Source organism: Eumetopias jubatus, unplaced genomic scaffold (assembly GCF_037043125.1).
Source record: "Eumetopias jubatus isolate StellerSeaLion01/CBP00866 unplaced genomic scaffold, mEumJub1_p1.0 scaffold_8, whole genome shotgun sequence".
NCBI classification, from domain to species: Eukaryota; Metazoa; Chordata; class Mammalia; order Carnivora; family Otariidae; genus Eumetopias; species Eumetopias jubatus.
In genome coordinates, this window is record NW_028274814.1 from 22,516,608 (window position 1) to 22,530,139 (window position 13,532).

The window sequence follows — 13,532 nt, forward strand, 5'->3', positions numbered from 1 at the left end:
CATCTGATGCCAAAGTCCCTGCTCTAGGCACGGCACGGTAGAGCCCGTAGAATAGTTCGGAAAACGCATCACTCGTGTCTGCTGTAGAGCCGTACCTCCTGCAGGGAGCTTCAGTGATTAGGGATGGAGCCAGGGAACGCAAACCTAACGATGCTGCAAGCCAGGACAGCAGTCCATTTGCTTAAATCTCAGGACCCAGAGCCCGTGGGTGATAAGCGTTCTCTCTCCGAACACCTCTTTATAACCCGGCTGTCTTTTCCATTCTAGTCTAAAATCCATGCCGCACGAAGCCTGAGTGAGATCGCCATTGACCTGACCGAGACGGGCACGCTGAAGACCTCCAAGTTGGCCAACATGGGGAGCAAGGGGAAGATCATCAGTGGCAGCAGCGGGAGCCTCCTGTCGTCAGGTAAGCGGACTTTTGTTGGAGAGCCGCCGTGCGGGGAGCGGGGAAGAGGCTGTGGCTGAGGGTGGCTTCCATCCCACAGTGGCTCCGGGGAAGGTCCGAGAGTGGCAGCCGCTGAGGACGCAGCTTGGCAGGCTCACAAGGAGCTGGCTCTGGTTGTGAGACCAAGGTTTTGAGCCAAATAGGAATCTGAGAAAACTGCCAGAAGTGCCAAAGGGGGGCGGGGAATAAGAAGCAGCAGAACCATGCCGTGTGGGAAGGACTGTTGGCCCCATATACCTCTCCTCAGGCACCCTCCAGAGCCTTCTGAATGCTGAAGGCCGGCTGTCAGGAATGTCAAGTCCAAGGACGAGGTGGAGTTGGTTCACTTGTGTGTCCTTCAACAAGAATTAAACTAAGGAGGGGCTGAAGGCAGGCTCATGGTGTTGAGCAACACTGCATCCTATTCGCAGGGGAACTCTTCAGGACTTTAGAAGGTACAGAAACTCTTGGCCTTCGGCAAGGAGAGTCTTGGTCACGGAATGCGGTGTAGCAGTTAAGCGCCTTTTGCAACTGAGTCCAAGACTCTGATTCCAAGCTTGTTTCTGTTTCTAAGAGCCATGGGCAAGTCATTTTGTCACTGCATGTGGGAGGGGCGGACAAGCTCTGAGGATTCAGAGGAGGCTGATGTCCAGAATAGGGAGGCCATTTGCTGCAGTGACAGGAAGAGGGGGAGGTTTGGGGAGCGCAGGAAGAGGGAGGGAGGCGATCATTGTTCGGACATGTTAGAAAGTATAATAATGCAGGTCACTCCCCAGGCCACACCATCAAAAGCTGATTGTTCCTGGGGACGGTGTACCCTTGCCTCCGAGCCATGAAAGGGAAGCAAAAAGTCTCCGTTTGCCCTCCCTCATCTTCCAGAGTGCTTGCTCTTTCTTCCTTTTTTTTTTTTTATTTGTAAATTTTCCTTCCTGCCCTAGCATTCTAGGAGCTGTCTCTGAATATGACGTCCTTAGCGTCACCTTTGTTCCACCCCTGTTGGGGCATCCCTCTGGCTGTGATGGCCCCGCCCCATGCGGCCCACGGAGGCCCCGCCCCATGCGGTCCACGGAGGCTGCCCCCCGCCCTTCACACCCAGCCTTGCCTTCTCTGCTGCCCTTTCTTCCACCCGCTGCTGACAGGGGAGCCAACACACCTTCATTCACGGAGGCATCCTGCCTGCCCGGATTTTGCCTCCTGCCTCCATCGGCTTGGTCTAGATTCTTCTACCCCTCACTGCCCTTCCTCTTTGTTGCACCTTCCCTATTGTGTTTCTCTCCTAGTTTTTCATTGTTTTTCTTTTCCCCTGGCGCTTCCGTGGTTGTAAAAGGATGGAAGTGAAAATATCACCAAAGAGAAACAAGTAAGCAAACATGAGCAGTGGAAAGTGATGTCTTCATAGCAATAAAATCTCGTCGGTCCCCGGGGTCTTTCCTAGAACCACGTCTAGTGACTGCACACAGCAGCAGTGGGAGGAGAGGGAGAAGGGGAAGAGCCTGCAGAGGAGAGAGGCTGAAGCGTCTAGGTAGCCCCTAGGCGGCCCGAATGCAGTCAGAGCCAGGAGAAAACATAGACCCCAAGGACGAGGGGAGGACGTGCCCCTCCAGGACCAGGAGGCCCGTTTACTGGGGGGCTAATGGAGCTTCAGCTCAGGGGCCCACACCGTGCAGGCCGTGCAGAGGCCCTGGGAGGGCCCATGTGTTTCTGTGAACATGACACATTTTGCATTCTTTTCTTTTTTACCTTGAAGTGCAGTTGACACACGTTACATGAGTTTCGGGCGTACAACACGGTGATTCGTCATCTGTGGCATGCTCTGCTCCCTGCAGGTGTAGGTCCCGTCTGTCACTAATACCAGATCATCCACTATATTCCCTGTGCTGTCTCTTGCATCCCTGGGACTTACTCATTCCGTCACTGGGAGCCTGGACCTCCCACTCCCCTCCACCCGATTTGCCCCTCTCTCTGGCCCCCTCCCCTCTGGTGACCACCAGCTCTACTATTTTTTGATCTGTTTCTGCTTTTTGTTTATTCGTTTGATTTTTAGCTTCCACATATAAGCGAAATCATACGGTATTTGTTTTTCGGACTTCTTTCATTTAGCATAGGACCCCCTAAGTCCATCCATGTTGTCATAAGTGGCAAGAGCTCATTCTTTTTTGTGGCTGATACTCCATTGTGGATATATACACCATCTTTATCCATTCATCCATCAGTGGACACTTAAGGTGATTCCATATCTTGGCTATTGTAATAATTGCATTCTTTTCCTTAAATGAAGCCACTAATATAAGCTTCATGCCCCACAAAACCTGGATCTCCCTCTGCCAGGTCACCTTAGAGTTTACCATAAACCCCTCCCTGCCTCAGATTCTTCAGAATGTTTTCTTTAGCACAGTGAACCAAACGATCGTTATTTCTGAGACCTTGAGGTTTACAGTGAAAGTTGTAGAGAATGTTGCTGTCTTGTATTGAAGAGGATGTCATACAAAGCCCCAGATCCCTGCCTCAAATTACAGCCACTCTCAACCCCCTGCTGAGTGGCAGAGGGCAGAGCCAGCACCAACCCCTGTGTTTGTAGTCTAGACACTTCTGACCCTTGTTAAAGCCCGGAGTCTGAGATTCGAGTCTGGATTTATCTGCCAACGGTTCTCCTCCTCCAGCCACACATGAGCCCAGCTCATCCTTCAGGCTTGGCGAGGTGTGCATCCCTGCTGTGGTTTCATATCCATTTGGGAATCTGGGTACTTTCCCAAAGGAGTTCTGGGTTCTACCCCAAAGGAGAATGGATTCTTGCAGCCCAGGGCTTCTCAAACTTCTAGGCACATCAGAATCACTTGGAGGGCAGTTCAAACACAGAGTTGAGCTCCAGCCCCAGGGTGTCTAACTCTCCGGGTCTGGGGATGAGCCTGAGAATTAGCATTTGTAACAAGTTCCTGAGAGATGCTGATGCAGCTGGTCTGGGGACCACACCTTGAGCCACTCTTCCCCCTGAGGGAGAGATAAAAGCCTGAGGTGACAGGGTTGCTCAGTGTCTCCCAGACCTGTGTCTTGGGTTGTCTCTTCTGGCCACTCCTATCTGTCAGCCTCTGGGGGCACCATGCCAGTAACCTAACAGAGCCACGGACCCGGTTGTGCATGGGAACCCCAAACCTCCTGACCTAGAACGGACATCACTCAGTCATCCGCAGGTGAGATCTAGGCATCTTCAGGATTAGAAAGCAGTTCATCTGTGTGACTGCCGCCAGCCTGATAGAACAGAATAATAGAATATCATCAAATAAGGCATCTTTATACCAAGATATTAAAGTGATTTTCAGATGGGTGATAATTTTGCTTCAGGGGCCCCAGGCTGAGCTGTTTGGGAGTTGCTGGAAGCAACTAAAGACCTTCCTGCCACACTTTCAGAGGGGCAACATCCATGGCCCCTGAACCCCGGGTTCTTTCCTTGCCCATCTTCTACTGCACCACTGTGCAAGAGGAGAGCCCCAGGAGATGAGAAGCCCAGAAAGTATGAGCCATGCCCCATGACCAGACCAGGCAGCACCTCAAACCCTGCCCAGTCCTGCCAGCCAGAGCCTGAGGCTAAGGCTGAGGGTCCATGGGGTGGCCTCCCTCCAGTGACTTAGGAAGACCATGCAGGGAGAGATCCCAAACAGGAAAGAATAGAGGCCATCAGTTAACAAAGGGAATTTCAAGTGTCCACAGATCTGGCCCTCTGTCTTCTGCCCTCACCTGGGGCACGCCCTCTGCAGCCCCACCTGGAAGGGAGGGTTTCCTGTCCCCCCCCCAGTGAAGACATCTAGCTGGCTTAAATGGCTCCACAGCTGGCTGGTGTCCCACTCCGTTCTTTTTGTCCTTTGGTGTCCTCTTGCCTGTTTCTTGAGAATTCCTTAGTGATGTCCTCCCACAGATGGACGAGGCATTGCTCTTCCAGGAAAGCCCTGATTTTAAACACTCTTTTTATTACACTTGCCAGACCCCATGTTCTGCTTTTCATTTAGAAAATAACGATGCATCTAATTCAGTATCCTATTTGGTCACATGGTCTCTCTCCTTCACCTGTCGCCTCATGCTAAGAAAGAAAAAGACAGAGAAGGAAAGACAAAAAAGGTGTCTAATAAATACTCCTTAAACATATTTTGAGATGTGCATTCTCATTTTAAAATCCCTTTTTCAGGGGCGCCTGGGTGGCTCAGTCAGTTGTGCGTCTGACTCTTGGACTCAGCTCAGGTCCTGATCTCAGGGTCATGAGTTCGAGCCCTGTGTTGGGCTCTGCTTTGGGCATGAAGCCTACTTAAAAGAAAAAAGAAAATTCTTTTTTCTGCTTCTAGGCCAGTGCCTGAAATCCAGTAGATACTGCAAACATGATTTTAAAAATGCTTTTTAACATTACATTTCCATGACTTATTTATAACTGGAAAATAGTACCTTTTGAACCCCTTCACCTATCTCCCCGAGCCCCTGTCTCTGGCAGCCACCGATCAGTTCTATGTATCTATGAGCTTAGTTTTTTGGGTTTGTGTTTTTTAAGTTCCACATATAAGTATGGTATTTGTTTCTCTCCATCTGACTAACTTCACTTAACACAATGCCCTCAGGGTCCATCTGTGTTGTCCCAAACAGCAAGATTTCATCCTTTTTTATGGCTGAATAATACTCCATTACATGTATATGCTACAGCTTTTTCATCCATTCATTGGTGGGGTGTCTCCATACCTTGGCTGTTATAAATAATGCTGCAGTGAACGGAAGGGTACGTGTATCTTTTTGAATTCGTGTTTTCATTCTCTCCGGATGAATACCCAGAAGTGGAATGCTAGATCATATAGCAGTTTTGTTCTTAATTTTTTTGAGGAACCGCCATACTGTTTCCACAGTGACTGCACCAGTTTGCATTCCCACCAACAGTGCACGGGGGCTCCCTTTTTCTCTACATCTTGGCCAACACTTATTTCTTGTCTTTTTGATTCTAGCCATTGTGACAGGTGTGAGGTGATAGCTTCTTGTGGTTCTGATTTGCACGTCCCTGATGACGAGCGATGTTGAACAGCTTTGTGTGCCTGTTGGCCGTTTGCATGTCTTTGGAAAAACGTCTAGTAAGATCCTCTGCCCATTTTTTTATTTGGACTGTTTGGTTTTTTGCTATTGAGTTGTATGCGTTCTTTATATATTTTGGATACTATTTAATCAGATATATGATTTGCAAATCTCTTCCACCATTGGTCTGTCTATGGTTTCCTTTACTGTGCAGAAGCTTTTAGTTTGATGTTGTTCTGCTTGTTCATTTTTACTTTAGGTGCCTTTGATTTTGGTGTCAAATCCAAAAAATCGTTGCCAAAACCAATGTCCATGGTATAGGGTTATTGAAGTCGGAATTGGAAGACTAGTAGTAAGAATCCTGCATGTGCTGCATTTTAAGGACCTTCTGTGTTCCTGAAGTGTATGGCATGTTGGGCCTTGCCTAGAACTCAGGTACCCGCCACTGATACTCTCCTTCGGATTGTCCTGTATCACTGTGTACACTGGCATCAGACCTTGAAAAGTTCATCTTGGGGCGCCTGGGTGGCTCAGTTGGTTGGGCGACTGCCTTCGGCTCGGGTCATGATCCTGGAGTCCCGGGATCGAGTCCCACATCGGGCTCCCTGCTCGGCGGGGAGTCTGCTTCTCCCTCTGACCCTCCTCCCTCTCGTGCTCTCTATCTCTCGTTCTCTCTCAAATAAATAAATAAAATCTTAAAAAAAAAAAAGAAAAGAAAAGTTCATCTTGTCCGATCAGGCTCCTTTTGCAAGTAGTGTGCATCCTGGCTGTCTTCCATCTACTTTCCCCCCTGGTCTATCCCCGGGTTGTGGTGTGGCCGAGCCACGTAACAACAACGTAGTATCACAATGGTGTAAGCCCTTTGCCTAGCTCCCAGATCTTGCCTGGTACCATACACAACATTTTACAAAGTTAGAGTCCCTCTCTTCAGAGTGCTTCTTACTGTTTATTGATGTTAACAGAGATAAAATATTTCCAAGCTCTTAGTAACTATGAGGGTGATTTTCCTATTTAACTAAAGGCGTGTAAATACCTTTAAAATTACTGATGTCCCGTACTTGGCATCTGAGGTATGAGTTGCTAGAGAAACAAAGCAGGGTCATTGCTACATATGAAAGAAGTCACTCACTAATGCCCTGAGCCAGGGGCTAGCATTTCAGAAAGAAAGGGTCCACATAGTTGAAACCATTTATTGAGGCTTAGGGCTAGGCCCCCTAAATTCTTCAATGGTGATGCATAGGGCCCTCCCGTGTCAGACCTGTAGGCCCCTGCCCTAGTGGACACCCTGAGAGGCGCTGAGATGTCTGAGCCCAAGATGCAAGGCCGGTGTTGGACTAAAAGGCACTGAGTGTGATTCAGACCACAAGAAGGCTATGGAACCCGTATCCTGAATCCATCTGTAGAGGGGCCTGGTGGTCAGGCTTGAAAGGATGTGAGGACCCTTGTGCCCAGAACACATCAGCTGAGAGATGGTGTGGTCTTCCCAGAATCCCCTGGAAGAAGGGACGTCGAGGCAGCTCAGGTGCCAAGGCAGGCCGACAGAGCCACACACCCTGCCCTCCACAAGCCTGATGCTGTGTGGACCTCCTCACAAGCTCTGCCTGGCTGGGTGCCCCTTGAACCCGCTGACTGCTGCAGGGGGAGGAAGCAGGGCCCTCTCTACTCCATCCTGGGAGAGCCTGCCCGGTTCCTCCCAATTTGTCCACACCCCTCTTGTGTCTCTGGGTCATCTGTACTTCAGGTAACAAATTTGTGGAAGTTCAGACAGAGGCAGAGAGGACACCTATGAATTCAAACCATTCAGTGTTGATGTTCTCCTCCAAGTTCAAAAAAAAAAAAAAATCCAAAATCTTTTTTTGTGGGACTTCCAAGGGTTTGCACCTCTCTTCCCTTCCCCCATCTCTTGAAATCTCAAAAAAAAAAAGGTGGGAGAGGAGAAAAAAATGTAGTCACAAAACAAAAACCAAACCAGCAACGGCGCTTGTCCTGGTAGCTGGCCGTGCACGGCCTCTCCGTAGCTCATGTGAAAGTGGGAGGCAGCTTAGGGCTGTCCTGAGCATTGTTTGAAGGCTTCGCCGTCGTGGAGCAGGGCTGATGCCCGTGGGAGCACAGGGGGCCAAGCGAGACATGGTTTTGCTCTCCACCTATTTAAAGAAAATGGTGGAAACTTACTTAGGAAACAACAGTGTTCTGAGGCCCCTGTGGCTTGTCGCAGGAGCCTCCCAGACCAAAAAATAAATAAATAAATACATGGTACTGTGTGTCCTCTCTAAGAGGGATGAAACCATAGGACTGCTGCTGGCCCCAGCCACCCATTTACTACAAAACAAAGGGCCATGTTGTGTCTATAAATAGGCTGTGTGATTAACAAGATGGCAGTTGAGTCATCATTGTGATCAGGATTGTGAAGAATGTGGCGAGGGATCTTTGGTTTAAAACACACACACACACACACACACACACACACACACACACACCCTGCGGTGTGTGATCGTGCCTGTGTGCGTGTGTGATCGTGCGTGTGTGATCGACACTTTCCGTTCTGGGGGAAACATGTGCCGACCTGGACCCTCACACCGCCTGGGATCTGTCTGCATTCATTACTCACCCTTTTACACATTCCCCTTCTCTGAGGGCTGGTACTTCCTTTCATTGTTAGGAAGTTTATTAATAACTAATATAACAATGAGGATGCCAGGATCTGACCTCGTTCCCTACGGAGAGGTGATCTGATTGGCATCAGCCAACTTTACGGTCATGGCTATATTCAGCTCAGAACGCACTGCCTCGCGCTGCCACAAATCACATTGTCTTTTGGTTTATTTGGGTTCTTTTGTCTTCTTCCTTTCTTTCTTGCCCTCACTCTCTCCTCTCCCTGTGTCTCTCTCCAGCCTCTTAAAGGTCTCTATTACCAGCTCCCTGCCCCCTCTGCTTTTGGGTCTAGGGGTGAGCAGGATTTCAGGGGCTTTAACTTTGCTCATAACCTCTGTGCTCTGCAGGCAGGCACAGCCCTGCAGGCTCTGGCAGGCCGTGCTCCTGCTGGACTGCATGACTAGGGTGTGCTGAGAGCTCCCCTTCTGTGGAATGGCTATCTCTGGGCTTGCTGGAGTAGGGATGGGCCAGCATCGAGACGGAGAAGGGAGAACGGTTTCCCTTTCTGATCGCATATTGGGTGGGTGGGGGCAGCCTCATTAAGTCATTTATAGTGATACATTTCTGCCCTTGGGTGTTAGTGCTAAAGGAATAACTCTGGCTGATACAGAACCAGCACAGAATAACCATGGATAACCTAAGTGAACGCCTCTCCAACGGTGAGATTTTAAACTTTGAAAAATAAGTATCACTGTGACCTCTACTAGGCACGGCTCTGTTCCCATTTGGGCCAGCCCTCCCGATGTTGCAAGGGAACTAACAGAGTCTGGGAGCTAGAAAGGTAAGCCCCCTCCTTCCACAATATAGGAAAGGGAAATCATACAAGTTACTCATAAACAGTAGTTTCAACTAGAGATCGTACTTAGTATATTTTTACTAGATGCTGCTGTGAATTTTTATAAGCAACTGTTCAGTCCCTTTCCCCCCAACTATATTTGTCCACTTCACCCATGGGCGAAAGTGCTGCTGGGCAAGGAAACAACCACACAGTGAGGCTGTTCCAGAAATGCCTAGTTTCTGTCAGAGGTGCTGCTTTTCCACAGAGCTTTCACTTCACTACTCTTTGAAGTGAACTACTTTATTTTTATAATTTCTGAGCCTGACGAGGAGTCGTCCAAGCACGTGTTTTTTTTTTTTCATGTTAAAAATCACATTTAATTCTCGGAGACGGTCTCCAGAGATCATACATTTATCTCAAAATCTGCCTTGTGACCTTATTTTGCGGGGTCTCTTAGGACATCTTTTATGTAAGGAACTCATCATTGAGGATTTGTAAGGGAAATAAGTATCTCTTCGTCATAAGGAAGAGTTCAAACCTTTCCCTCCTATTTATTCCTGAGGTGTCCGCCAAAACTTTCCTTACAGCTTTTACAGATCTGCTGGGAATGTGCTTCTTCTTCTTCTTCCTCCTCTTCTTTTTTTTTCCCCCTGAAGGCTGAAACAGATAGTCATTTCCTTCCCTTACTTTCAGGACAACAGATTTCTTTCTTCTTTGGGGTACTGTTTGTTTCAAATTTCCCCTCTTTTCAAAGAGGGAAGCACCCCTTCTGTCTTCTGAGATCAGCGGGCTAGTCACCAGTATGGCATCTGTGTAAAAACAGATGAGCCACAGTTCCTGACAACATGCTCTTCATAGGATGCGTGTTCATATCCGGTGCTGAGTGGCCGAGGGTCTTTGGAAAGATTGGAGCAAATTCTCCCTCACAGCTGAATGAGGATATCCTTCCATGTGTTTGCCAGCTGGAGGGGAGCTGCTGTCCCCCCCAACGCCCCCACCCACCCACATCCTGCCCCCAGCAACCGGCTGCCCACGGGCTGAAGTGTGGAGTTCCCCAGCTGGGAAGTAAGAAAGTCATGGAGGCTTTTTCTCGGAGGTAGCCAGGCAGGTTTTCACCATATCTCTGCCAGTAGCCTCTACAAGCATCCGTACCATAGGATCAGTGGTTCTCTCAGAAGATGTCCAGATAGGCCCTGAAAGTGACTTTTTCAGACCATTGAACACATCGGTCAGAAACTCTCTGGCTGTGGCTGGATGGATAGGAATTGTCTTCTTTGAGGTCAGGTTTTTTTCCTCTTCCCCCCTCCTAAATTAATTGCTAAATTATTAGTGACCTATTTCTGGAAAATTCTTTGGATTCAGATTGAAACATAATAAAATCACCAAAACCAAAAGATGGTATTTTCAACCTGGTGTCAGGCAAACAGATGGTTACTGAGCAATAACCGGGAAGGTTTCCTAGAGTGCTAATGTGACGCGCTGCTTCCTGGCAGTGAGAAACACGGGGGGCACCTCAGCTGCTCGGCCTGGAGGGGACCATCAGCTCTCCAGGTGAATTACCTCGTTGGCCCCCAGGTGAGGGGTCCCTCCCGTATGCTGTTCCCTCTCTCATTCAGGTGGCATCGCTCATCTCCCACCTCTTCCTGGCAGGCAGCTTTGCATGTCCCCCGTCCCCCACCCGCACCAGGCTCTCTCAGGGCTGGGCCCACATCTGGTTACCTGTGCCCTCCACCCCACCTTGCTCACAAGGACTTGGTCTTCATTGGTTCATCTGGGGAACCCCTCGGCTCCTTCTCCTTCCCTCGGCCTGCATTACAGTGCAATCCACTCGGGATGTGGAAAGAGTCCAGGCATGAAAGGCAGATACGATTGCACGCAGCATGGTTTTTTACTGTGGCCACCCAGCAGTGACTGAGACAGAAAGTTCCAGCTCCCATGCCCTTTCCATTCTGGGTGCAAAACAGACCAGACAGAGCCGCCCAGCTGGAATCCCTGCTCTGCCTCCCTGTGTCCCAGGGATGTCTTCTGTGAAAACAGGGCAATGTTTTCGTGAAGATGACGTGAACTGTGATGTGGCAGCTCCTGTCAGGAGTCTGGGAAAACCCCCTCCCTCTCCGTTTCCTCCCGAGCGTCCTGAGGGCACAGGGCCTTGGTGGTCAGTGCCTTCCACCAGCCTGCCCGCATCTTGCCTGCCCACTAACACGTCTTTTTACATTACGGGGCTCCCTGGAATTGGGGTGCCAACTGCCCCTAAAGGCCAGGCACACCATTTAATACAAAAACTACTGACGTCCACATACTACTTACTAGGCTCTGATTCTCTTCGGGCATCTCTGTGGCATCATCTCCCCAACTTCTGAAGAAATCATGGGTTCATTCTTGTACTGTAGGGGGAGGAATCCGAGGCTGAGGGAGGTGGTGCCCTGTTGCCAAGTCCCTGCAGCTAGCGCATCGCGGAGCTGGGACACAAGCCCAGACCTGCAGACTCCAAACCACTCACTGGCTTGGAGACTTCTGCCTCAGGAGGTTCTGGGCCTGTGTGTTTTCCAAAGAATATTCACTTCACTCCTTCTGTAAATGGGGTGCTGCTTTAAAACTTTGAACAACAATTATATCTTTCAAAAATGCTCACATCACCTCTGTTTTCTCTTTGGCTCCTGCACGAATCTGTCACGTGTGGACAGCCCTTTCCAAGCAGCACTTGGCTACTGTTTTTGCAGTTTTGCTCTTCTCTCTGCAGCGGAGAGGTTCCATCCGTCTTCCTGCTTCATTAATCCCAAAGACAGCTCAGATTAACCTCTTTTTTAGCATCCAGACTTAGACCCATGTGCTTTGGTCTCTTGATGAGATGGAGGGGTAAATCCTTTCAGCCCTGCTTGATAATTAGACATTCCCTTCCAGTTCCAGGGAAACTCTCCCAGTAACTGGGGGTAGGACCAGAGTTGGCAGAGTGCTTGTCTTTTCTGGAAGTGAGAATGGTAAAGAAGAGGGAAGTTGACACTGTTATGTAACAATTGTAGCATTTGCAGCAAGGATTGCTGGAGCCAAGAGGGAGCTACCTACGCAAGCTGCTTATTAAGCAATACAGTCTCCAAGTTCGGGAGCATCTTGGAGGTTGGTTAATTGGTCATTTTCTGGATGGGGACATCATGGCTCCAAGAGTTCAATGACCGAAGGAAGGGCTTACATCAGTCAATAGCAGATATATGATGGAACCCCAGGTCCCTTCCCTGTCCATCACTGCTCTTCTCAAAGGTAGCAGATTGACATCTTTTCTTGATTTCCAAGAGGTGAAACTTACAACCTCAGCATGGTCTTGTGTGTGCCAAGGCCCACGTGTGTTCAAATAACCAGAAATGGATAAACCAGAGCAACAGAGAACTTATATACTTTTCACCAAGTCCAAGTGCTGATGGGAAATGATTTCTCCATCCTGCATCATTTCTTATTCACACATCTTTAGTTTGTGAGACTCCTATTGACCTGAGGCCCTTCCCTGATTGGGTTTCTTCCTGGAGTCCCCCTTGGTCAGCTGAGAGTAGCAGTGAATCAGTGCCTCCTGATTCCAGGGTGCTTGCTGGCCTCCCTTGTATGTGTCCGCCATGATGGTCCAGGGATGCCTGAGGGCACCCGTGGAGGCAATAGGAAGCTGCCTGGGCATCACACTCAGTCACCTCTTCTTGTGGTCGCCATGTTTGCCTGGTTGCAGGGAACAGCCCCCCAGGCTGAGAACCCTTCCCCCAGTGCCCTGGATTTCCTTTTAAGAAACAAAGGCACTGGGAACCTCTTTTCAAATGCAGTGTTTCAAATGTATAAACAGGTGAAGGTAGAGCTGCCCTAGCTTGAGGAGCATGGAGGGGGGCCCCTGAATCACTGAATCTCCATGACCCTGTTCTCATCCTCATGCACAGCAGCTCCAAAAGCATAACTGCAAACTCAGGCATTCAAGAAAGAGTTTGAAAATACTGCCTTTGTGTGCAGAATTGCATAGTGAGGTCTTTTCTTCAGCAACAAGGAGGGGTAGCATCAATGGTTTCTTTCTTTCTAATTCTGCTGTGTGTGTGTTTCACTCCTATTAAATCTACCCTGGATCTGAGGATCTGTTCCAGGCACTGTGATAAGTGTTGTATGTGCATTATCTCATTTAGTCTTTAGGACCAGATTAAGGAGGGCAGGTCATGTGCCCAAGGTCACACAACTAGTGAGTGGTGTAGAGTGCTTCAAAACCAGGTCTGTTTGACCTCTGCTCGCCATCCAGTTACCACTAAAAAAAACATCTGCGTGGCCAGGCCAGGCCAGCTCAGTTACTTGGTAAAAATTTAACTTGGTACCCAGCACTACATTCCTCATGAGGCAATTTCCAGAATAGAGATATGAACCAGAGCCCGCCAGTATTCATGGTTTCAGATACAAAAAGGGCTTCTTGAGCCATCCACTCTGTCTTATGTGGGTTTGGTATTTAGACTAATTATTATAAATAATAATACTTAAAGTAGAACTAATGAGCCCTGTAATTCAACATCAAAGCTTAGAGACCAGATCATCCAAAAATGTTGTGCTTTGCCTCCTGGAGTTGAATGTTCTTGTGATTTCTGCCATTCTTGAACATAGTGAATCCTTAGACTTAATAGATCACCA

The 13,532-nt window shown here is 48.8% G+C and overlaps 1 protein-coding gene across 4 annotated transcripts in view; it reads left to right on the plus strand.

Annotated features, from left to right (window-relative positions):
• FRMD4A (FERM domain containing 4A) overlaps positions 1-13,532 on the plus strand; it is a 210,993-nt gene that overhangs the window by 158,311 nt on the left and 39,150 nt on the right. For all 4 annotated transcript variants that reach the window (XM_028114121.2, XM_028114123.2, XM_088025802.1 and 1 more), the window contains exon 14: positions 268-409. In XM_028114121.2, coding sequence (XP_027969922.2) covers positions 268-409 — 142 coding nt within the window. The remainder of the gene's footprint in view (positions 1-267; positions 410-13,532) is intronic.